General features: G+C 41.8%; 2 protein-coding genes across 3 annotated transcripts; one reads left to right on the top strand and one right to left on the bottom strand.

Moving 5' to 3' along the window:
- Window positions 1-4,661: 4,661 nt before the first annotated feature.
- zbtb33 (zinc finger and BTB domain containing 33) lies at window positions 4,662-9,648 on the top strand. The gene is made up of 2 exons (XM_061079567.1): window positions 4,662-4,825; window positions 6,458-9,648. The coding sequence occupies exon 2, from the start codon at window positions 6,460-6,462 to the stop codon at window positions 8,341-8,343; it is 1,884 nt and encodes a 627-aa protein (XP_060935550.1). The 5' UTR covers window positions 4,662-4,825; window positions 6,458-6,459; the 3' UTR covers window positions 8,344-9,648.
- A 1,158-nt stretch (window positions 9,649-10,806) lies between these two features.
- tmem255a (transmembrane protein 255A) lies at window positions 10,807-22,197 on the bottom strand. 2 transcript variants are annotated; one of them, XM_061079743.1, is made up of 10 exons: window positions 21,853-22,197; window positions 18,979-19,121; window positions 18,392-18,454; window positions 16,119-16,208; window positions 13,821-13,886; window positions 13,626-13,714; window positions 13,389-13,460; window positions 12,856-13,018; window positions 12,511-12,660; window positions 10,807-12,120 (listed from the first exon to the last, which is right to left on the bottom strand). In XM_061079743.1, the coding sequence occupies exons 1-10, from the start codon at window positions 21,908-21,910 to the stop codon at window positions 11,983-11,985; spliced, it is 1,032 nt and encodes a 343-aa protein (XP_060935726.1). In that variant the 5' UTR covers window positions 21,911-22,197; the 3' UTR covers window positions 10,807-11,982. The 2 variants fall into 2 exon arrangements, with proteins under 2 accessions (XP_060935726.1, XP_060935727.1); XM_061079744.1 differs by lacking the exon at window positions 13,389-13,460.
- Between the last annotated feature and the right edge of the window lie 1,704 nt (window positions 22,198-23,901).

Raw genomic sequence — 23,901 nt, 5'->3', positions numbered from 1 at the left:
ATCAATCTTTGAGTTAGTTTGTATCTCCATCTTGTTGTGATGAGACTCATCTCAATTTGAAGTTGATCTGATGTAAGCCCTGGTACAAGTATCTCAAAGTATAAATGTGGAATATGGGCAAAATGGCCACTAAATGTAAAATGGCGGGCTTCCGGTTGCGTTTTTCATCTCTACACTATTTTGTGTGTCTGGTCAATATACACCTGTGTATCGATGTTTGTGAAGATCGATCAATGTGACCGTGTTTTCCGGGGGGCTCTAGGGGCGCCCTTCAGCCATTTTGCCACACCCATTTAAAATTACTCCAGAATACGTACATTTTCACCACTTTCTAATTTTATGCAAATTTTGGTAAGAATTTGAGCATGAACAACACACATTAAAGTGCTCAAAAAGCCAATTAATTTGCCTGAAGAAAAAAATAATAACTAGGGCTACACTGTAGCACTGACGGGCCCAAGCAAACGCATTTTGAAGCTTGTTGCGATTAGTGGAGAGAGCGATCAATGACCAAGTGCACGTCTCCGCACTGCATGCGTTTTGTGTACTGCGGCAAGGATAAACGCTTCACTTCCTGCGTCTGTCATGCACTGCTGGACCACACTCACTAATCACGCATTACGGTCCACCCCATCAAGTTAGACCCCATAGGGAAAACTTTATCTAAATCGAATTTAGTTTTAAAACGAGGCTTACTTCATTTTTGCAATAGGTAGTGCTATCCCTATCACTATACTAGACGTATAGATCTGTTCAGGTCAATCAGATCATATAAATCTTTCACCTTTGCATCTTAGACATCAAAGGAATCTAACACCAGTGACATTGTGACATTAAAGTCACTCCATGTAACCAGCAGGTGGCGCTTTGATTTTAAGCCATGCTTTCTGTGTAGATGTCATCAGGCCGTGATTCTTGTCTAACATGTCTAGTTTGGACTCGATTGGACAAAATATGTCCGAGATACAGAACCTCATGTTTAGGGGCTGCGTTCCAGGTGGCGCTGTTGAGCCATTTTGCCACACCCATTACCAAATACTCCAGAATGCGTAAATTTTCACCAATTTCTAATTTACTGCAAACTTTATAGTATGTTTGAACATTTTGACGCCCTCAAAAAGCCCTTTCTTGTGCCTGAATAACAATAATAAGAATCGTTTAATTTTCAATAGGGCCTCACTGTCTCACTGTCTATTCGGTGCTCGGGCCCTAGAATTAAAAAACATTTTAAAACCAATTTGAAGATCACACAGAAACTGAGCACAGACACCAGAAAAATAGAATTTAGTGATGAGAAAAGAGGAAAAAAACAAGACGAATAAAACGTTATAAAATTACTCAAATAGACGTTAAGATTAGATTATTTTTGATAGATGATTCAATAAATAATGAGCGAATGATCATAATGACGAATAAATAAGTAAATACAGGCAAAAGAGGTTTCACTGAGGTAGTTTAACGTTTGCTCTATATCCCTTAAAATGAAAACATGATTTACAAAACAGTTGTACATTGAATTGAATTGAATTGAATATTTATTTAAGCCTCGGAAGACACATTGAGGGATAAGACCCTCATTTTCAATGGTGCCGAGGGTACAATAAAAAAGTTGATACATTAAAAGTTAATACATTGAATAAATAGGAATGAAATAAATATGCATATATATACACAGTAATACAAGGTATAAAACAATTCGTCAATAAAATACTATGGCAAAGTCAACTAGCAGTTACAGTCATTGCAGGAGAAGTCAGCTGTACATGAGACCAGACTCGAAAACTCTGTCAATGAAACAAATGAGTGTAACTTTAAAGATTTTTGGACCTCATTCCAGATGTAGGGGGCTTTATAATAGAAAGCTGTCTTCCCTAAGTTGGTCTTAACACGAGGTACATACATTGAAAGCCAGCTCTGGGAGCGAGTATTGTGGGTATTATAATTCCAGCTGATGAGAGAGGAGAGATATAGTGGCATTAGCCCAATGATTGTTTTGTAAATATAAATCTTCCAATGACCATCCCTTTTTTCAGACAGGGCTGGCCAGCCAACCTTGTTATAGAGAGTACAGCGGTGTGTGCCATAGCGGTCTCCTGTGATAAAACGCAGAGCAGAATGGTAAACAGCATCCAGAGATTTCAGTGTGCTGTGGGATGTATTTCCATAAATTACATCACCGTAATCTAAAACTGGTATAAAAACAGACTCAATAATGCATTTTCTGGCTTGGAAAGTGAAACAGAACCTATTTCTATAGAGAAAGCCCAATTTTGTTCTTAGCTTTTTTACAAGTTGACTCACATGTGGTTTAAAATCGAGCTTCTCATCAACCCAAATGCCTAGGTACTTATAGCTGGTGACCCTTTCCAGAGTGGTACCATTTCTAGAGCAGAGTTTTAAACTGTTAAAATCAGTGCTTCTAGCTTTAGTAAAAATAATCCATTTGGTTTTGGCACAATTCAGGACTAGCTTCAAGTCACTTAATTGCTTCTCTAGCATGTGGAAGGAGAGCTGCAGTCTATTTATAGCGGAGTCAATGTTGGAGGCACTACAATATAGAACTGTGTCATCCGCATAAAGATGAACCCGAGAAAGTGGAGTGAGTGTGGAGGCAATGTCATTGATATATATTATAAAAAGTAAAGGTCCAAGGACAGAGCCTTGGGGTACCCCCTTGTCAATATCTAAAAAAAGTGATGTTATTGTGCCCACCTTTACACATTGGGAGCGACCAGAGAGATAACTCTTAAACCACTGTAGGCTGAAATGATCAAAGCCGAATTTTTGTAAAAGCAGATGGTGGTCAAGCGTGTCAAAGGCCTTTGAGAGGTCCACAAATAGTGCGGCACAATGTTGCTTATTGTCTAGCGCAGTAATGACATCATTGACCACAAGGGAGGCTGCAGAAGTAGTGCTATGTCGGGCTCTAAAACCTGATTGAGATGGACTCAAGAAAGACGATAATGATAAAAATGATTTTAGCTGGGTATTAATAAAGGATTCAAGAATTTTTGAGAGACATGATAATTTTGAAATTGGCCTGTAGTTGTTCATATTATTTGTGCTACCACCCTTGTGCAGTGGGAGAACATGGGCTGTTTTCCAGGTTGAAGGGATAGCACCAGTTGTTATGGAGAGATTGAAGATGTAAGTAATATATTCAAAAATTACAGTAGCTGAGGTTTTCAGAAAGAAAGGGTCAAGCTTGTCGTCACCGGTCGTTTTCTTTGGATCAATTTTGATCAGGGCATTGCAGACCTGAACTGAGTCTAATGTTGTCAGACTAAAGCTGCTTTCTGAAAGTGGAACTGGCAAAGCGGGGGGTGTGCAGGGATCTGCTTGAAGATCAGTAGTATGCACGGTATTATCAAAAAGGTGCCCAGCTGCAGCAAAATGTCTGTTAAAAGCAGAGCAGATGTCAGAGGGTTCAGTTAAAACAGTGGAGTCTGCTAAAATGCTAGCAGGCAGGCATGAACTGCGCTCTCCTTTTAGACTTTTAACTGCTTTCCAGAAATCACCTGGTCTATTGGACGATTCAGTGAATTTTTTCAAATAAAAATCGGCTTTCCCTCTCCTGACTGCTGATGTGCATTTATTTCGCAATTGTCTAAATTTAAGCCAGTGGGCATGGTCATTTGTCTGCCTTGCTAAATTCCATGCCTTGTTCCTGGAACAATGCAGTTTTGCAAGTTCATTGCAGTACCAAGGGTTGACTCTGTTCTTAGTCCTGCATTTTTTATAGGGAACATGTTTGTCAACTATAAAGTTGAAAGCTGTGGTGAAGTGTTTTAGGGCCAGATCAACATCAGGTATTTTGACAGTATCTGCTATGTCGCTGTAAAAAAGGTCGTGTAAGAAGGCCTGCTCATCAAAGAGCTTAAAATTCCTTTTCATTACTACCCGAGAGCCACATTTCTGCAACCTCATGTCACGGATGCATATTATGGGACAATGATCACTGATCCCCAAGTCTAAAACCCCATTTGCAACATATTTTTCCGGTTTGTTGCAAAAAATTAGATCAAAAAGAACATATTTTTTACATTTACTATTCTCTTTTATTTGAATACATTGTGTTAAATATCTGGGCACTCTTGATCCAACTCATTAGATTCAGCAGCCTTTGAAAACCTCTCTACTTGTTCTTCTGTTACCCACCTGACTTGGACTCTTATCCTGCCCCCACGCCTCAAGTCTGTGTTACATTAACACACATTACATTAAATTGCACATTGCATATTGCACATTCACATTGCTCTCCTGTTTTGCATTTTAAATTTTACTTTTAACTTTTATTTTATATATTATTTTATATATTGTTTTTTTCTTATGTGTAATACTTATTGCGTTTTTATTTTTTACGTTCATTGTATGCACCTATATACCAAAGCAAATTCCAGGTAGGTGTAAACCTTCTTGGCAATAAATAAATTCTGATTCTTATTCTGAATCTTGCTTTTATTTTGAAGGTATTTTCAATTGCGAGGCAGATCATTGTTGTGAATTTGAACCGGTAGTGATACCGATGCTGACAGATAAACAGATTTATACAGAAAAATCATGTCTACGACAATAATGTTATTGTGGTTTTCTCTTACCGGATGTTGACATGATATGTATCACAACATCGTGTTATTATAACGCTGTTTAGTTCCGAATGTGCTCGTCAGTGCTGCACCACAGCGATCCCTGGAGGCGGAGCGGGTAGCCGGGGAGCAGCAGGAGGCTGGCTGTTGTTAGCTCTTGTTTGTAGCCACAGAAGTTTCCATCTGCAGCTGGTGGCGGCTGCTCCTCTCAGGCTGGGCTCAGAACATCCAGGTTGCAGGTAAATGAGATTGTGATCCAGGGAAGAAGCTTGTGGAAAACGTGATGGATTCTGTGCTTGGCTGTGTTAGGGTTCGGATGGGTTAGGGGTTGGGGTTAGCAGCTAACAGGAAGCTAGGCCGCGCTGTGTTAGCTGTACCGGAGAGGAGGAGTGGAGCAGCTAGCATCTCCTTTTGTTAGCCTGCTAGCAGCCGGGTTGTTGTTGTTGTTGTTATGGTTCCTCAAAGTAGATAAACTCCTCATTAAAGGCTCAAACGTGTTGTTCTCTGTCTGTGCGATGTCACTTGAGTCTAATAATCCGGCCATTTACTGTAAGATCGTGGCTAACTAGCATGTGGCTAACGTCAGTAACGTTATTGTTTTGGTTTCCTTATTGCCACCACGCTCATTGATGACATTGGTTTATTCGTGCTCGCGTCTGGTTCTTGAGATCTTCTCCTGTTCGATAATTTCAAACCATTTCTGTAGTAACATTGAGTTTGTAGCTGCAGCTGAACAGAAGCCGGTTCATGTGGCACAGTGAGAAGATGCTGCTGTGGTCAAATCGAACAGCTCTGCATTGGTTAATATCTTCCTTAAAGTGTCAGATTCAACCATCATTATTCACTTATCATTATATTTTATATCCATCTTCATCAATGTCGATGTGCTGAGGATCAAATGCATGTAGTTGTAATGCAGGACAGTTCACCAACACCTCTGTCAAGCAGTTTCAACACAAAGCTGAATATCATAACATTCTCAATGGCAGTTTTATTGTTTGACAACTGGTTTGGGCTGCACTGGTTTTCGTTTGGTCTCAATAATTAAACGTAACAACTAGGGTTGCAAAATTCTGGGAATATTCAAAGTTGGAAACTTTCCATCGGAATTAACGGGAATATATGGGAATTAACAGGAATAAACGGGAATATACGGGAATAAACTGGAAATGTTGTGGGCAATTTATACTTACTGTATTTACCTTGTCATATACAGACATAAATATAAACATTTTGTTTTGTAATAGGCTGATTTGAGCCTTAAGGACAGTTTGGGCACTTGACTATACGCTTCTGCATTGTTGTGTCATTCTTAACATAGGTCTTTGCACAGTATTTGCTAATGTACACAGCCTTTCCTTCTACAGTGGCTGGGGTGAAATTTCTCCACACATGAGATAGTGCACGTGGCATTGTTCTGTAGAATAAGATGAGAAAAAAGTTTGTAAAAAAACACTAATGCAATGCCAGAGATATAAATAGTTAGCCCCAAACAATTGGAATCGTCTGTAAACATATTTTACAATTGATTTGAATTGAAATTTACCGGAAAGTTTCCGCCCCTTTGCAACCCTAGTAACAACTGTGAATGTGATAGTATGTTGACTCCTAAGTTCTGAGGAATTTCAGCAAATAAAAGAAATGAATGAACCTAAGGCAGAGGTGTTTTGAGTTTACAGTTTTTTAAACAAACAATAGATTGTTGAACTGGAAAAGCCAGATATGGGACTTGAAAATTTGAGCCAACTCTTTAACTGCATATTTTGTTTAAGCTCTTAGTTTCATTATTCTGTATGTCTGAGTAGTGCGTGTAACATTGTCTGTTAAATCTGAGTTAAATCTGTCGTCTTTTGTATTTCTTCTCTCTACAGACATGCCAAGTCTAAAGCTGATCTCTGCGACGGACACGCAGTACTCAACGACTGTGCTCAAGTCCATGAATGAGCAGAGAAATCATGGATTGTTCTGTGACATCACCATCATCATCCAGGACAAGAAATTCAGGGCTCACAAAACCATCCTGTCTGCCTCCAGCACGTACTTCCACCAGCTCTTCACTGTAGCCGGACAAGTGATCGAGTTAAACTTCATCAGGGCGGAAATCTTTGAGGAGATTCTCAACTACGTGTACAGCTCCAAGATCGTCCGTGTGCGCTCCGACATGCTGGAGGAGCTCATCAATGCTGGAAAGATACTGGGAGTGAAGTTTATCGCAAACTTGGGGTCTCCATTGTCGCACGTGAAGGGGCTGCCTGGTCTGTCAAAAGAGCCAGAGAACAAAAATGAGACGCCCGCCGAGGTGATGCCGATCATCACGGAGTCCTTCTCGATATCTGCAGAGGAATTCAATCAGACGAGCAGAGCTGCGGAAAATGACTCGGACTCGGACGGCGACGTTATGTTTGTCTCGCAGACGAAGGCTAAGGCAGCCGGTCAGAAAGCCGACTCCTGTGAGATAATTGACGTGGAAAAAGCAGGAGCAGAAAATGTAACAGAAGTGGAAAATATAGAATCAAATCACGCAGATGCAAAACATAAAGATATACCCACAGCTTCCCCGAAACCACAAGCTGCTAAGAGTCCCAGTGTCAGCTCCAGTAAGCCCAGTTTACCGGACAGCAGCCCTCTGCACAGCCCAGACTCCAGCTCCAATAACCTGTCTTCCCCGGCTAGAGTTTCCACAGGAAGTGCTCCCACAACACCAGCCAGGTCCAGCAGTGTCACCCCCGAGCCCTCCAGTGCCGCCCAGTCTTCCGAAAACAGCGACATCCCGGGAGTCCACAAAAAACAAGTCTCTACTTCAACTCAGGCGGGGAATTCCAAAATAAGGCTGTTGGATGTTTTCGAGAGTCCTAACCAGCCGAATCAGGCTGACATCCCCAAATCAGCAATCGCAGCAAAAAAGACGGTGACACTCAATACAGCCACAGAGATGGATTCCATTTCTTCGGGCTGTAAAGTTTATGCCAATATTGGAGAAAATACTTATGACATTGTCCCAGTGAAGGAGGATCCAGGGGAGGGAGGCTCTAAAGCATTTAAAGGGAAGAGGTCATTGATGGCAACGCCTTTGAAAACCTTCGATAAAATACCGTTGTCCCCGAAGGGCGTCCCAAACAAGAAGAGCAAAACCGAGCTGGAGGATCACTACGAGCTGATCATGGACGGGAAGACTTTCTTCGTGTGCGTCATCTGCAAGCGGCCCTACGTGTGTCTGACCAGCCTCCGCCGGCACTTCAACACCCACTCGTGGGAAAAGAAGTACCCGTGTCGCTTCTGCGACAAAGTCTTTGCCTTGGCCGAGTACAGAACTAAACACGAAATCCACCACACAGGAGAGAGGAGGTACCAGTGCTTGATGTGTCAAGAAACATTCCTGAACTACCAGTTACTGTCCACCCACTGCAAGCAGGCCCACAACCAGGACCCCAGCGGGAGGAAGGAGAAAGACGACACGGACAACAACTTGTACCGCCTGCTGCCGTGCAAATCGGTGCAGATGAAGCCGTACTCGTGGGCGACCGAGGGACCGGGGGTCCCCTGCATCTCCGAGGACGGCAGCGTGCATTCCATAACCACCGGCCGCGAAGACGTCCACTCTTCAACCCAGAGCAGGATGTTGAACTGGGACGACATCTTCGTTGAGCCCAATGCACACATGCCGCCTGACGCCCACGCCCGACCAGCGTCGACCATGAACAGCCGGCCCACACAGGCAGCTACCGAGTTTGACTTTGTTATACCCGAGAACTACTGAGCGGGACGTGCTGCTCCGTTACCTGTGCCTTTTAGGTGCCCCACACACGTTGTCCTCTTTGGTTCCATGTCGACAATTTTCTTCGTTAATTTTCTTCGTTAATTCTCAATAGATTGAACGCAAGGTTCGGCCACATTTCCGTTTAACAAAAATGTGTAGTTTTATTGAACTAAACACAATGATGATGCAGAGCCGCACTGTTAAAGTGAATCAAAGCTAAACTTTGAGTCCCTCAATGATTTCACAGGGACAGGAAATGGATGCTTGAGTTTGTGGTGTCGGCTTCAGTTAAAGGAAATGGTTGCAGTTGACGGAAGTTCAATGGGACCGTACTTTTTTTTCATATTCTGCTTTTGTAAAAGCCTTGATCGTCCGTATCATTGGAGTAAATGATAATGAAATTAGCAAACAAACATAGGAGTGGATCAGCGCATAACTCAATAGTTGTAATAAAAACTAAAGTATTAATAGCCTCAAAATCTATATCAGCACAGAAATTAAACATTTCAATTATGTTTATTTGAGCCCCCCCCCCAGATTGGCCAATTCAGTTAACAAACAGTAAACAGTAAACAGATTGAGAATCTTGACTCAATTTCGAGGATCAGATGTAAGTTTTAACAGATGTGAGACCCAATTCTGCACGAGAGAAAATGATTTGAAATGTATTCTTTCATTATGTGATTGTCGGCGATCATACATCTGGGTCATGTAGCAGGGAATATGCTTTTTTAGTGTTCGTTCTCAGTGGTTGGTGAATAATGAGGTTTTATTCTTTTGTTTGTCAAACTCTTATTTTGAAGCACCCTGTACATTTTAATTTTCTCTTATTTCAATGTTTTTTTCCTATGTTAGATTTTATATTTTGAAGCCAAGTTCTGCCGGCCATGAAAAGTTGTCCGGAGATTTTTGCATTCAAATGTGATGATTGGATTATTTCGGTCCTTGGAAATAGCACTTAGTGTTGTAACACGCTGCATTTGTTTGTGTGATGTTTTGATTTTTTCACAGTGATCGGTCAGTATGAGTGAGAAAGTAGTGCTAACATGCGAAACTCTTCAAATTCCTGTTGTTCAATAAAACCATGCAGATTGTTTCTTTTTACACATTAACATTTGTGTGTGTGATGTACAAAATATAATTGTGCTAACCTTTTTTTTTTACAGCTTCAGATTTATTTATTAGGTTTATAGCGTAGATAAAATGAAAATTGTTCTTGGGTCTGTTGGCATTTTTCTAGAATGTCCCTTTTCTGTCAATTGGCAATGAGAATTCTGTGGCAGTAAATAAATTATTTTTAATAACTATTTTCACATGACTGTGTTGCTCCACCGGCATGTAACTATCAACTGCATTCAGCGGGTTGTGTCACGTGTTACCTGAGGTTAGGTTTTCCTCTCTGTTTGTTGATTTGTTTTTGAACAAGATAACACAAAAACAACTCAACTGTTTTTCACGAAACTTGTTGCAAGGATAAGATGTGTGTCTGGGAAGAGCCCATCGCATTTTTAGCAAATATCGGATCAGGGTGCGAGTCGAGGATTTTTCCCCAGTTATTATGCATCTTAATTTGGAAAATCTGGCACATTTAAGAGACTAATATCTATGAGTGGGCAATATGTGGCAGCCTGATTGAATTGAAGGGGACTATAGGGCCTTGCCAGAGGTATCCGCTCTACTGACTGACATTCTCATTAACAATAAGTGTCTGTCACAATGCCAGTTTATTAGGTACGCCTTCAGTTGTTTGAATTGAATCCAGTCTACTCCCCACAGACTGTTCCTGTGATGAATCCTGCCTTTGAGAAGGTTGTAATCAGTTTTTAAAAATTAAACTGATCGATTTAGAGGCTGTGGGCTGAGGAGGCAGGAGTATTGGATTGGAATGCATTAGTTTTAGCTTGGTGTCCATTAGAATGAAGAAAATAAAGAAATGCTACAAAATCTTGTTTGTACAGCTCTAGAAAATCAGCTAAAAACCTGATTGTTGATATTCGCTGATTTTAAAGTTGCTGCGGGAAAATTTGTTTACTTGAATCCCATGATTGTCTTGTGATGTGTCTAGAAAGGCTCCCTGATTAATATAATTAGATAAATGTGAATATTGCATTGAAGGAAACGGTCAAACTACAATTTTCTGTCCTGAAGCAACGTAAATGTTGATTCAACAATGGTTCTTTCATTTAGTTGAACATGTTTTAATACCTTTGCCCATGCAAGGAGCTTTGAGCTAAATGCTAGGTAATGTTTAAATGCTAACATACTGACAGGAACATGTGCTCGACACTGAACTCCAGACATAGCCTGACGTTCAAAGTTTTACGGTAGTTCATCAGTTTCCAAAATTCGAGAGGGTCACCAGAGCCAGTAGGATACATCTCGAGCAAGTTGATGGCAACTCCAAAGAAAAAGAGATTTCAGTGTGGACCAAAGAGTTGTGAGTGAGAAAATAAAGGCACCATGTGAGTTACACAAAACGTTTTTTAATGGCAAGACAAAAAAACAAAGGAACTGAGTGAACCTCTATCAGCCCCAGAGAGAATGTTTTCCTTCAAATTTAAATGATAAGAAGCAGTGATTAAAGCTTGATGGACACGGAGCGAGTTTACACTTCTCACTGGATGAGCTCCCGCCTCCTGTCAGTGAGTCCAGCACTGACTGCTCACCCTCGGCCTCACCAGTGATCATTCCTGACAGAGAAACACACACCTCAGCCTGACCATGTGACATTAGTGCTACTTACAAAGAGATAGACTTTCACCTGCTCAGTGGACCATACAAGAAATAGGGTTCAGAGTGTAATTTTTAACTTTCTTATAGACAACTAGCCTACTGAAGGTAGAATAGCTTGTTTTTTCATTGCACATTGATCAGGATCTTCTTGACAATAACCGAAGAGTTGATAAATAGATATCTTGATCTGTGGACGCACCTAACTGCTACAGGAGCATCTTTATTTCTTCACTATGACAATGTAATACCTCCGTTACTGCTGACGTTACCTTCGATAATGCACATTGACGCTAACAACCGCTAAATCAACGACTGCTTGGACCTACAACACGACAGTTTTAATTTAAATTCCAGCTCATTCAGATCACATGAAAGTCGTAGTTGTGCTAATCTGTCCAGATCCTCACAGTGCGGGCAGCGATGACCTTCAGCACCACTTGAGGCAGGAAGCATTTACACAATGTACTAAACAGAGGTGAACGTAAAACACGAGTTTTGTTTTTCTGACTTTGTACAGAAAACATCTAGGTGCTGCAGATCTGGAAGTCTGTTTGCATTAAGGCAGATAGATGTGTAAACGGTCCCGGCTTTGAACTGGTCGTCTCGCTCTCGATGTGTATGTGCACTCACACACACACACACAAACACATGCACACATACACACGAACAGTGCAGGCCAGAGTGTGAGTGGTGCCCTGGGAGTCACACACGTGCCCCCTCGTGTTTGGCTGAACCCAAAGTTTGTGTGCTGTGTGGCCATCGTCCTCCTCACCACCTTTTCCTCCACCGCAGCTCTGAGCGATTGTGAGGGAAAGTCCCGACATGTTGTGCATCCAAACCACTCTCTCAGCCTCCAACCACACACTGATAACACTTCAGGTGGTTTCTCTTTGCCCCTGAGCCATCTTAGGGGCTGTATGGCGGCGGCTTCTCATCAGGATGGTTGTGAGGGGGGGAGTAGCGTGGTGGGACCATGGTGGGCCACAGGTGACTGGCTCCGGACTGGGAGTCGTCCGACAGGCCGTCCGGGAACGTGTATGAGCCCTGGAGGAAACAAACAACACAGATTAGAAGGACACGTTCAAAAGATTGGTTACAGAATAAGATTGATTGTGTGTCTCCTAATATTGATATTGTGTTATTGTGTCCTGCACCAGATGGGTTAAAAGCAGAGGTTACATTTCCCTACAATTGCATGAGTGTGCTTGTGCATGTCTGTGCATGTGTTTGGGACAAATAAATGTATCTTTATCTTAATCTTAATCTTAATTAACTGAGACACTGCGAGATAGGGTGGTTTTTCTTTTCACATTTTCACCCACTTCACATTTTTTGATGAAAAACATCAGACTTGTGCAATTTAGGGCGTATTCAAGATAAAACCCTGGATCTATTGGGTTTAAATAGGATGACAATGACTTTTGGCCGCTTTACCTGCAGGTCGTAGGCCGTGTAAGGCGGCAGGCAGGGGGCAGTGTTGTAGTGGGAGTTGAGACTGGTGTGAGTGGGTCGAGGAGGATCTGACCGGACCGGAGCTGCGATGGCCTCTGGTTCAGATGAGCTTTCTGAGGCTGTAGATGGAATCTGACCAAAGAGGTAAAGATCATTATTTAATCCACAAAAGTTAACATGCAGAACTGTGTTAATCCATATCAGTCAATCCTGATAAATGGATCAACAAATGTCTTAAACATCAAACAAGATTAGACACATTTGGTAACATTGAACCCAGGACGTTTTGCCTTGTCTGTCTGTGAGGATATCCATCACTTCACATACCATGTCCTTGAAGCCTCCCAGTACTGCGGCAGTGATGATGCCCAGGAACAGGGCCACGATGTTGAGGATGGTGGCCGACCACAGCAGGTGATAGAGGTGCACGACGTCCTGGCAGCTCTTCACGTCGGTGTACTCGTGGTAGCCTCCCATCACCTCCACACGGCTAGCCCAGTGGGAGGGACAGAGAGGGAGACAGCCTATAGTCAAGCCACAGAAGTCACTGGCAGCGGTTATCTAAAAGTGCAGCTACGTGAAGCAGGCTCTGAGCGTTTGTATTCAGCACACAATGGAAGACATAAGACAGGTTATGATTTATGGTTGTTAAAATTCAGGTGTTTTTTTGTCAATGTGAGAGGAGAAGCCGTTAAGTAACAATGATAGAGTTGGAAGACACAGACGAGGACATGGATTAATGTCTGATCAGTCACAATGAGGATAAGCAGAGAAAATGGCATCATGGCGTACATTCAAACACTGTGATGTCACTTGTCAAAAAGAATTGGCTGTTATGGGTCTAGAAAAAAGGGACCTACTTCCAAATCATGGATGATTTCCTAAACTTTTTCAAAACATCTTTATTCTGAAGTCCCATAAGAGGATGTTGTCTGAAACAAAGGTTAAAAGAAAAAACAAACATTCTTGTGCTGTTGTACAATCAACGTTGCAATGCAAAAAAACAGGGACAGCAGAACAAATCCAAACAGTCACAGCAACACAGCCAAAGCAAGGAGACACTGAGTCGGAGGATTTGCATTTCTCGGCACACTCACTTTCCGCAGTGGTAGAGGTCGCAGCAGTAGCAGGTGTTGCTCCTCACGCGCAGGTTGCAGGACGTGCGTGCCGACGTCTGGCAGGGCACCTGGAGGTCAGAGAGGAATTTACAGTCCCTTCACCCAGAATGCACTGCTGGCAAAACTCACTGAGGAGGAACCGATGCAAGTGAGATAAAAATGTGTGTCTCTTACGTCCCGATCAGACGCCGTCTCACTGGAGTGATAATCACAGCGCCCGGCGTACAGAGGCCGGAGGTCCTGCAGCACAAGGAACCACAATGAATCAGTTTTATGTCTCTCTGAAGAGTTCATTAATAGTCCACTTATGTTTACAGGATCAATGCTGAATGATTAATGGACATTAGTAATGGAATGTGCTTCCACCTGAACTTGTGAATGAGGAGCCTTTGACTGGACGCAGACACTTTGGACCAGTGTTAAATTATGGATCCCAACACAGATGGCTGACATGAAATCCTAATATTGATATTATTATTTAAATTTTTGATGTCTCTGTTCAGGCGACAGCCAGTGGACGGAGGAATATTGTTTTCAAGTTGTTCATCTATCGTCTTTTTCTTCAAATTGTTGATGTAGACTCACTGATCAATTGATTCAATTTGTGTGTTCAAGTGTCAGGGTGGTCACACAAAACATGTTTTCAGCCTCTTGAGCATCTGCTTTCAGGGGATTTCTGTAAATTTTGACCAGCTGTCACTTGGACTCAAAGATGTGTAGATTCGATTTCAGTGGTCAGAGGTGGAAGGTCCCGGTGACCTCATACCAGAGTCTGGAAACTGCATTGCTCGGTGGAGGCATCCAAGCGAAGTGCAGTGAGTTCATATTGCTCCTGTAGTGGTGGTACGTCAAAGTACCTGTGGTTTCTCCAGAGGGATTTAAAACCCTGCCAATCAGTTGAAACGTTAGCAAACTCAACCCTGTGATTCGCTGGCATCCTGTTGTGGGTTAAGGCTACCCTGTTTCTCAACCAGTGTCAGCTAAGATTGGTTCTAGCACCTCGCAACACAGTATCATGGGGATGAGAAATTTTAATTAAGTTTAATATATCTTGTCACAATGGTGATTAATTTACACTAAATTCGCATCCCTGTGATTCAGGTACACACAGTTATTCAAGCCAAGAAAGGCTCATTTAACTTTGGCTCAATAAAGGTTCAGTGTGTAGAATTTAGTGACATCTAGTGGTGAAGTTGCATGTTGCAGCTGAATACCCCTCACCCCACCCTCCCCATAGATTTATATATAAAGACTAGATGTCTCGTCTGCATTGCTGGCCAACGGTGACAAACGTCCGCACATGGCGGCCATCTTGCTACAGGGGATCTCGCTCACCCATAACATTGTGTTGGTAGTGGTAAATAACCATAACTTGCTACATTTTCAACCAATTTTTAAACAGTTTGGTTTGTTATAAACGTCAAGAGATGTAGATATGACATTGCATACATATGAATAATTATGTTATTTTCTAAAAAATGAATAGTTTATGCAGTGTCATAACTACATCTCTGACGTTTATAACAAACCAGATCGTTTAAAAATTGTTTGAAAATTGAGCAAGTTATGGTTATTTACCAACACAATGTTATGGGTGAGCGAGATGCCCCGTAGCAAGATGGCCGCCATGTACGGACGTCCGGCTCCGTCGAACGAGACATCTAGTCTTTATATATAAATCTATGACCCTCCCCTTCAAAACATGACAGAGAACCTGTGGTAGCTTCAGTTGTCATAAAAACTCAAAAGGATTAATTTGTCCAGTTTGGGGTACTGTGAAAAACATGGAGGCCTCTGTAGAGAGGACTTGGTCGTGATGTAAATATTAATTATTTAAATATAAAGGACCAATTCAAGGGAAAAGAAAACAACAATTCATACACTTTAGATGAAACACACTAGAGAACTCATCACAAGGATTATTTTATAGGTAATTCTGCCAATAGATCCCTTTCATCTAAATCTTACACACGGAACTTTTAAAACTTATAACGTGATTTAGTTTGGAAGATAATTTCTAAAATAACAATGTTAACCAACAGTCATCTTCTCTTTCTTTCAACCTCGTAGTTTAGGGTTTGAAAAAAGGTTTGAGTGGAAAATCTCCCATTACTATTTTGCTGGCAAGTGAAAATCACCAAATGCTGCTGCTCTCCCTGTACACCCAACCCTAATTCATTTTGGCATAATTCTTTTAAGTGTGCATTAGCGGTTATTTAGTATTTGATGTACTTTGCATCATGGAAAAGAATCTCCCTGTACCACAAAATATATTTGTCTCCCTGAGAAGGGTGCGGCCTTGCGATGGTCAGTCAGGTGCTCTGCATATGTTTAAGTACATGTGTAAACCAGTAATGTATTAAGATTTAATCTGGGTGGCATTGATTGATAAGCTTCATATAAGTCGGAGTGTTATGCATATCCATAATTTATGAGTTTAGTTAAATAAGTGGAAGCTTCGGTGATACTCACAATGTGCCTCGCAGCAAACACTCCATCAACGATAGCGCAGCAGAAGGCGGCCACCACTCCGAAACTGATGAAGACGATGGATGCCACCAGCTGTGAAAGAAAGCAGAGCATCAGCGTCACTCTTCATCGTCAGAATAACGATTTTATAAGACTATGAATACGATTTGGATCTGCTCACTGCTCGCTCTCACCACTGTTGTAATGAGCTACATTTGCATGACTAATGTGCATCATCCTGAGACTGACTCGGGTGAATGGGAGGGGGGAGCAGCGGGGGGGCACGGGCCTGGTAAAGGACGAACAGTGTCGCAGCGCTGTGGTTGTCACCCGGCTCCAGTGGTGTCCAGGGCTGGCTCGGTGCCCGGCCCCTTTATGGGCACTTTCACTACTCAATGAGAGACAGCATGTATTCAATTACACATCACCCCACCCTGTCTGCAGCGGAGGGGGGGTGGGGGGGCAGGGCCACCTGACGCAAACAGATTCAACTGCGAGTTACGGCACAACGGCCACTTAGGCCAACGTCTCTGCGGTTGCTAACGTGAAAACATCCAGAACCAGAGAGCTTTCAACGAGGCAAGCTACAGGGCCGTTATAGCTCGGATCATCGTTCCTAAAGGCAGCGACTTTTTTATTTTCTCAGTGTGATTTGTCCTCTGAACGAAACGGCCCTCCATAAACTAAGAACAGTTTACAATGATTTAAATTGAGAGATTTCTGTGTTTGTGTTTCTCATTTCAGTTTCCAACGATCAAATTAAAACTCAGTTTTGCTACAGTTACATCTGGCGTCCATACTAGGAGTGATCTCAGTCTTGTTTTTTGTTTTTTTTTACCTAATCTAACCTATCTAAACTATTGATCAATTAATCAAGAAAATAACCAATCAGTTGAATAAGTGTAAATGTAAGAGAGCCACTGTTCTGCTGTTAATATTGAGGTGATATAATATATAGTAATTGTTGATTTTCAATCATGAATACTGACGTCTGTAAATACACACTTAAATATATTTCCCATATTATAACATTCTTGCCAGAAGTGCATTTTGAGTACTTAATGCTTTATTACTAATTTCTAGATTTTGTAGAAACTAACGTAGACTCACACGTATGAGCAGCTTTGTTTCATGTCTTTGAATCACAACCTGCTCATAAACCTGTTTCTTTATTCTCTCTTTGACATATCAGCTTGTATTTCTCTGTGGAACTGTCTGCAAATTTAAAGGTCATTATTTCATATGATTATTTATTTATTTATTTATGATTATTTTTATTCAAGAGCGCGGCCTTTTGTAACACTTTCACACCAAAAACGCTGCACTCACCCTCAAACAGTGCGTGCTTGATTTTGCTGCTCTTGTGCTTAAACTCAACTGTGCGCTCGCTTACACTCAGATTTCCTGCTGCTCTCGGATTTCTCGTCTGCTCTTGGAGTTTTTTCTTCTGCACTTGGTTCAAAATATCTGCGTGCCGGAAGTGAACCACGTTTGGTCGAGCCCATATGTCGGAGGAACACGATCATTTCTGCGCAGACTCCGCCTCCAAATAACGTCAAGATTGCAAGATGGCGGCGCCCGAATCTGAGCGGTTTTTGCTTTAACTTTGTACAACGGGAGAAACTTTATGGTTCCGACCAAAGAGTCCAAAAATCCAAATTCAGTTGTATGCAAGAGTTTGGGCCCAAACTCAACTATAGGCAATAATATTTAAATAGTTGCCTTTTATTCTTCTCCTGATAAATAATAATCATTCCCCTAATTCATAAATATCAAGAAGTCATTAACATTTATGAGGAGCAGCATTATGAGAGGTTGTGTAACGTGCCACAGCTCAGTCACTCCTGTCACTGTCACACATCGACTCTCTGCTGCTCCCGGCATCCAAACTCGGCTGCGTTATAGGAAAAGGTGTCATGATACAAACTCATTCTTCATTCCAGCCCTGACAGTCCCTGCCCGGCTCCTCGCTGCAGCTCAGCGCCTTCTCCACATTCCACTGTGGACATCAGTCCTCCTCCACTTACACCCCACTTCTATTTCTGACTGCGTCTCCCCCTGCCGCCCGGGACACTTGCTCTGATACACAATACGAAACCTCATCAGGACAACTGGGACTCGCAGTCTGGGTCACGTAAGCTGTTCATAGTGTCATTTTTACGACATAATCAAGCTCTTGGCTGCGGAGGGATAACTCGGACTCACGCAAAGTTTAATAATAATAGTTGTGTGAGACAAGGAGACACAGAGCACTGAGGTAATAAAAATACTCTTACCATCTGCCGCTTGTTCTCTATCAAATGAGCGCCGATAATCCCCAGGAAAGAGCCAAAGCCCAGCTGAGGAGAGAGAGAATAGATGTAAGAGCATTTATCAATTTCACTTTAATGCTTTAATTTAATTTCAATTTCAACTGTTGTTTGCAACTATTTGAATTGTGATTCGAGGAAAGTTTCTCTCAATCCAACGGTGCACTTTGTAATTGACTATGATATCTTATCTAATGGCATTATAATCAAATTATTTGAACTATTAATGTGATGAGTTTGAGGCCGAAGTCTTAAGAGGCCTCTTCATCATTGGCCGCCTTCCTGGCAGCTCTTTATGTGAAGCACAGCGTTAAAAGCCGAGTACTGTGAAGAAAACACACTTATGGCCTGAGATGCTTTACCTCACTCAGCCTCTAATGACAGTGATGCTGAATAATGAATGTGGGGGAAGTTCACCCCTAAGAGACCTTCAGTAATTAACTTTATCAGAGTCCAGGAGCAGGAAGAGCTCACGACAAACACACTCTTCACTCATAATGAATTCTGATGTGAACAGGCCTCGTGCTGCTGATGCAGTGAAGGTGTGAACTCACAATGACTCCTGGGTAGTAGCCGCCCACTGTGATGTTCTGCGTCCTGGTTGTCGCTGCTATGCCAAAGACGAGGATGAGCACAGACACGATGAACAGCATCACCGTCACTATTATGGATTTCCTCTTTCTCCTCTTGAAGGAGCCTGGAAGAGAGCAGATCAGTGAACATCACAAAGTGCAATTAGAAAAGACGAGGCTGCTGTTGTAATGGGAAGGAGACTCATGTCTGGAGAGTCTCTGGACCTTTGACCACCAGTAGCTTTATCCCTCAAAGTGTCTTAAAGCAGGGTTTCCTAAAGCATTGTGCTTTTAAGTGCATCTGTCTACATAGAAAGTTACAAAGTTCTAATCTCTACAGATCAATAAGACTGTAGCAACAGGTGATTTCACATTCAAAAGACGTCACTTTGAAATAAATCCACTTCACTGACTCATATCATCTTCAGACTAGTTTTTGAAAAGAACAAGGATTCTAGATTTAGTCCACAATAGAAACCGATCTAGTTAATTTATTAGTTGGCAAAGATTTCTTCTCCTTCCAGCGTCTTTTTCTCTGCATGCCACATATCTGGTATCCATTCGAACTCAATGGCCTGAAACATTAAGGAGTTACAGTGATATCTAATGAATCAGTTTTCTCTGGTCGGAAGAATGTGTGTATCAGCCAAAACCAATGAGGGTTTTTAGGTCAGAAATAAAACCATGAATAATATCAAAGATATGAACAAAAACAGATTTGTCTGAATCTCCTCCCAGAGGTTGTTTTCTTGCAGAGAGACAAGCGTCTGCATCAGAGTCAGATCAGATATTCTGAGGCTTCTGGTGACGTCAAACTTTAAAAATTGAAGAGAGAGACTGGAGGGAGTGGCCAGCTGCAATCTCAACTATCATCCTGATGTTTGTTTCAGCAGGAGTCTGACACCGGAGCACACTGTGATGGAGGAGGTCTCACCTGCCTCTGGTCGTGTGACAAACACAATCACCTCAATTTATTCTGTGAGAGAAAATCAACCATATTTGTTATGGAGTCAAATCGGCCGAGTCACCCTTTTGATCTGTTTTTATCAATCTGTGGATACGTGGAGTTGGAGCCACAGACAGATTTAGCTGCGATTGAATATTGATGTTCCAACATGAAGATCAATAAAAGAACGTGCTTTTCTTTTGTTCTCATTTTGTAATTCAGCAGGGAATAACAGTCTAGTATTCATTACTATAATCTGAGAAAACAACCACTCTAAGGCTGGAGGTTTTTATCATTTCCTCCACAACAATTAGACTGTGATGAGACTAAATTTCCTCTGGGATTGTGTTGATTGTATCGTATGTTGAATGTTGAAATTGTTTTCACACTGTGATATATTATAGGATCGTCAGGTTCTCAGTAAAAACAGTGTTGATAAATTTGAATGCATCATTATCTCCTGGCTCTGACGTGCAGGATCTCTGCAGGAAAATAAAACTGTGACTCAGTCTTGCACAGTTTTTGTGCGTCTTCCTTTGAAAACATTACGATTTTAGGAGTCAGCTGTTACAGACACATTTACAAGCGTTTTTTTTTCTTTACTTACAGTACATACGACTCATATAAAAGTACAGAGTAGTTTAACATTACTCCATGTAACAGAGGATCACATGCAATCAGCTTCTTCAGCACGAACCACTCCTTCTCTGCTGGAGTGAAATCTGCCGACTTTCAGTGATGCTCTAAAAAACACTGTGTCTGAAGGTTTCACTATAAATGTAAGACTTTATAAGACATTTTGAATAAAACAGTGAAGAAGATGAGGCCTTTTACGACGTGCATGAACTTAGTGACTTGTCATATTTCTGTCCTGCAGCTGTACATTGCCATAACTACCTTTAAACCTGACCTGGGCCTGGATAAGCAGCGGGAAAGGGTTGAAAAAATAACTTATTACAGTACATCACATAGTTTTTATATAAACTCAAAGGTCTGGAACAATAGAAGTGGGGATTTCCAGCCAATTTACAACTAATGTTACTGCCTATTGCAAAGTAGAAAAAGGTGTGAAACCACTGCAACTTTTTAAATACCTTTACAGTACAGCTGGGTGACATGGTCAAAATGTTATAAAAAATAAATAAGAGATTATTATGATTGAACTATTCTTTATGTGTAGAGATTGTCAAACAGCAAGATGTTCTACAAATCTGAGCTAAAACATATTAAATTGATTATGTATTATGTAATACTTCACCCCTGTGCATTATATCACCATTATAAATTGAACGTTTGTTATATTGCGATCAATTAAAACGATATTGTGCTGAGTATTGGTATCTCCCTTTTGCAAGAGCTGAAACGTGAAGACGTATCCTTATGAAACCATTATCAAACTCCCACTGACCATCTGTTCCATAACAACAAAGCGTGTGGACCAGTCTGTGATTTTCCACTGACAGCCGAGTGCACCTACAGACCCATGAGAACGACCTGTGTCCGGCTGCACTGAACCCTTCTACAGACAGTCACCGACCCTCCCTCACATGCACGGATCCGTTCACTGGTTTGATTTCACCACCGAGCTGGGGTCTCTCCGGGGGGCCGCACCTGCAGTGACGCGCTGCGGCCCGAGCCAGGAGAGACCACCAGTGATGCTGCTGGTTCTGCTGGTGGCTCTGATGGGTTTATAGCCTTGTTTTGACAGAGGAGGAGGGAAGACGGTGCTGATTTAAAAACCAGCACAGAGAGGGAATGTCGCAGAATGTGACCCCTCGGTGTGCTGCAGCTTTTTCTTGTTTTGTAATGGAGGTGGAAGCTCCGCAGTGTAAACACGAGTCGTGTTGTTGCTCGAACCTGCTGCAGCTCGTTGACCTTGCACACACACACACACACAAACACACACCTACCCATGCTTGTTTCTGACAGGGACAGCCCGCTGGATCCGAGGCTCTGGGGCGGAGGCATGATGCTTAATACACCGTCCACCAAATCAATAAAATAAAAAAAAATAAAAAAAATAAATAATTAAAGCAGTAATCACGATTCAACGCGGGGATATTCCTGAGCAGGTTTCCTTTGATCCTCTGATGGTGCGTTCACTGTCATCCTCGCACAGCACCAGCTCCACCGCGTCCAGCCGAGCCCGCGGGTCCTTCTCACTCACATCCCCGCGGCTGAGGGTCCTCCTCCCGGTGTCAGTGCTCACGGTGTGTCGGTGTCTGACGGAGGGTCGGTGCTGCTGCTGCTGCTGCTGCTGCTGCCGTGGGTCGCATGTGCGCATGTCACAACCATACTCAGAAAATACCGTTACTCGTTGTTACTCCATTCGATGTATTGTAACGATACTTTACGTAACGTCCCTCATACCTTAAAGTACCTGAACGTGTCACCACCACCAGGCTTTTGTTAAACGGCCATTTTGGTTCATTTGCATGCTCAAGTTTTACATGTTAGTTTAATTCATATAGATTTGATCTCTATGGAAGCCCATTTCCGCCACTGTGATGAAAAAAAAAAAAATTGGTATCTCATTATTATGAGATACTATCTCATAATTATGACTTAGCATCTCATTATTATGAGATACTATCTCATAATTATGACTTAGCATCTCATTATTATGAGATAGTATCTCATTATTATGACTTAGTATCTCATAATTATGACTTAGCATCTCATTATTATGACTTAGTATCTCATTATTATGAGATAGTATCTCATAATTATGACTTAGCATCTCATTATTATGAGATAGTATCTCATAATTATGACTTAGCATCTCATTATTATGACTTAGTATCTCATTATTATGAGATAGTATCTCATAATTATGACTTAGCATCTCATTATTATGAGATAGTATCTCATAATTATGATTTAGCATCTCATTATTATGACTTAGTATCTCATTATTATGAGATAGTATCTCATAATTATGACTTAACATCTCATTATTATGAGATAGTATCTCAAAATTATGACTTAGCTTCTCATTATTATGAGATAGTATCTCATTATTATGACATAATATCTCATAATTATGACTTAGCATCTCATTATTATGAGATACTGACTGCAGGGTCTGTCATGCGAGTCTGCGTGTGTGTGTGTGTGTGTGTGTGTGTGTGTGTGTGTGTGTGTGTGTGTGTGTGTGTGTGTGTGTGTATGCTTGTCTCTATTCCTCTTCACTAAAACTGATAATCACATGTATTTTTTAGTAATTATTCGATGATGACCGATCAAGACTTCGGATCGCTCCGTCACTTTAACGCTGACGGTCCTGTACTGTGCGCGTCACGTTACATCTCACGTTACGAAACACATGTTTAAACACCGTGTGCACGTAGTCCCCAGCTCCACACAACACGTGTTTCATGAACTCAAACAAACACAAAGTAAACATCAGTCCTGTACGTGTCCTAATAACTTGTGATCGGTGCTGGTGTTTATTGTTAAAGTGTGAAGTGAGCGCGGGTCAGAGGGAAGTGAGGCGGAAGCAGAGTCCGACACACACAAGACAACCGGACTTTTAAAGAGCGTCTGTTCTGATCCTGGAGCAGCGCTTGTTATAATTATTCAGCGGCAGCACATCGCTAAGACAATGAACGGAGCAGAAAACATGGATCGATCCTGTTATGTCTCTGTATCGATGCACAGTCGCCCACTTCCGCGAGTAAGGCTGCTGTCCCCGCATCCGCTCAGCCTCGGGTTCCCTGCTCTGTGGCGCCCGCCCACAATCCGTATCTCATAATAATGACTTAGTATCTCATTATTATGAGATAGCATCTCATAATAATGACTTAGCATCTCATAATTATGACTTAGCATCTCATAATTATGAGATACTATCTCATAATAATGAGATACTATCTCATAATTATGACTTAGTGTCTGACTGTGGGCGGGTTGCAGCAGAGCAGGTGAGCAGTGGTAGAGAGGCTGGGAACTCAGTGAAG

This window comes from Limanda limanda, chromosome 10 (assembly GCF_963576545.1).
Source record: "Limanda limanda chromosome 10, fLimLim1.1, whole genome shotgun sequence".
NCBI classification, from domain to species: domain Eukaryota; kingdom Metazoa; phylum Chordata; class Actinopteri; order Pleuronectiformes; family Pleuronectidae; genus Limanda; species Limanda limanda.
Note: the sequence above shows the minus strand (reverse complement) of the source record. Positions and strands in the feature narration are given on the sequence as shown.

What these genes read in the sequence shown, in the direction of transcription:
- tmem255a (XM_061079743.1), bottom strand. Translation starts at nt 21,910, where the DNA reads ATGCCTCCGCCCCAGAGCCTCGGATCCAGCGGGCTGTCCCTGTCAGAA. An exon ending in TAGAGAACAAGCGGCAGATG is followed by an intron (nt 16,209 to 18,391) that starts GTAAGAGTATTT and finishes TTTCTTTCACAG; the next exon opens with CTGGTGGCATCCATCGTCTT. An exon ending in TGGGAGGCTTCAAGGACATG is followed by an intron (nt 12,661 to 12,855) that starts GTATGTGAAGTG and finishes CTCTTTGGTCAG; the next exon opens with ATTCCATCTACAGCCTCAGA.
- zbtb33 (XM_061079567.1), top strand. Translation starts at nt 6,460, where the DNA reads ATGCCAAGTCTAAAGCTGATCTCTGCGACGGACACGCAGTACTCAACG.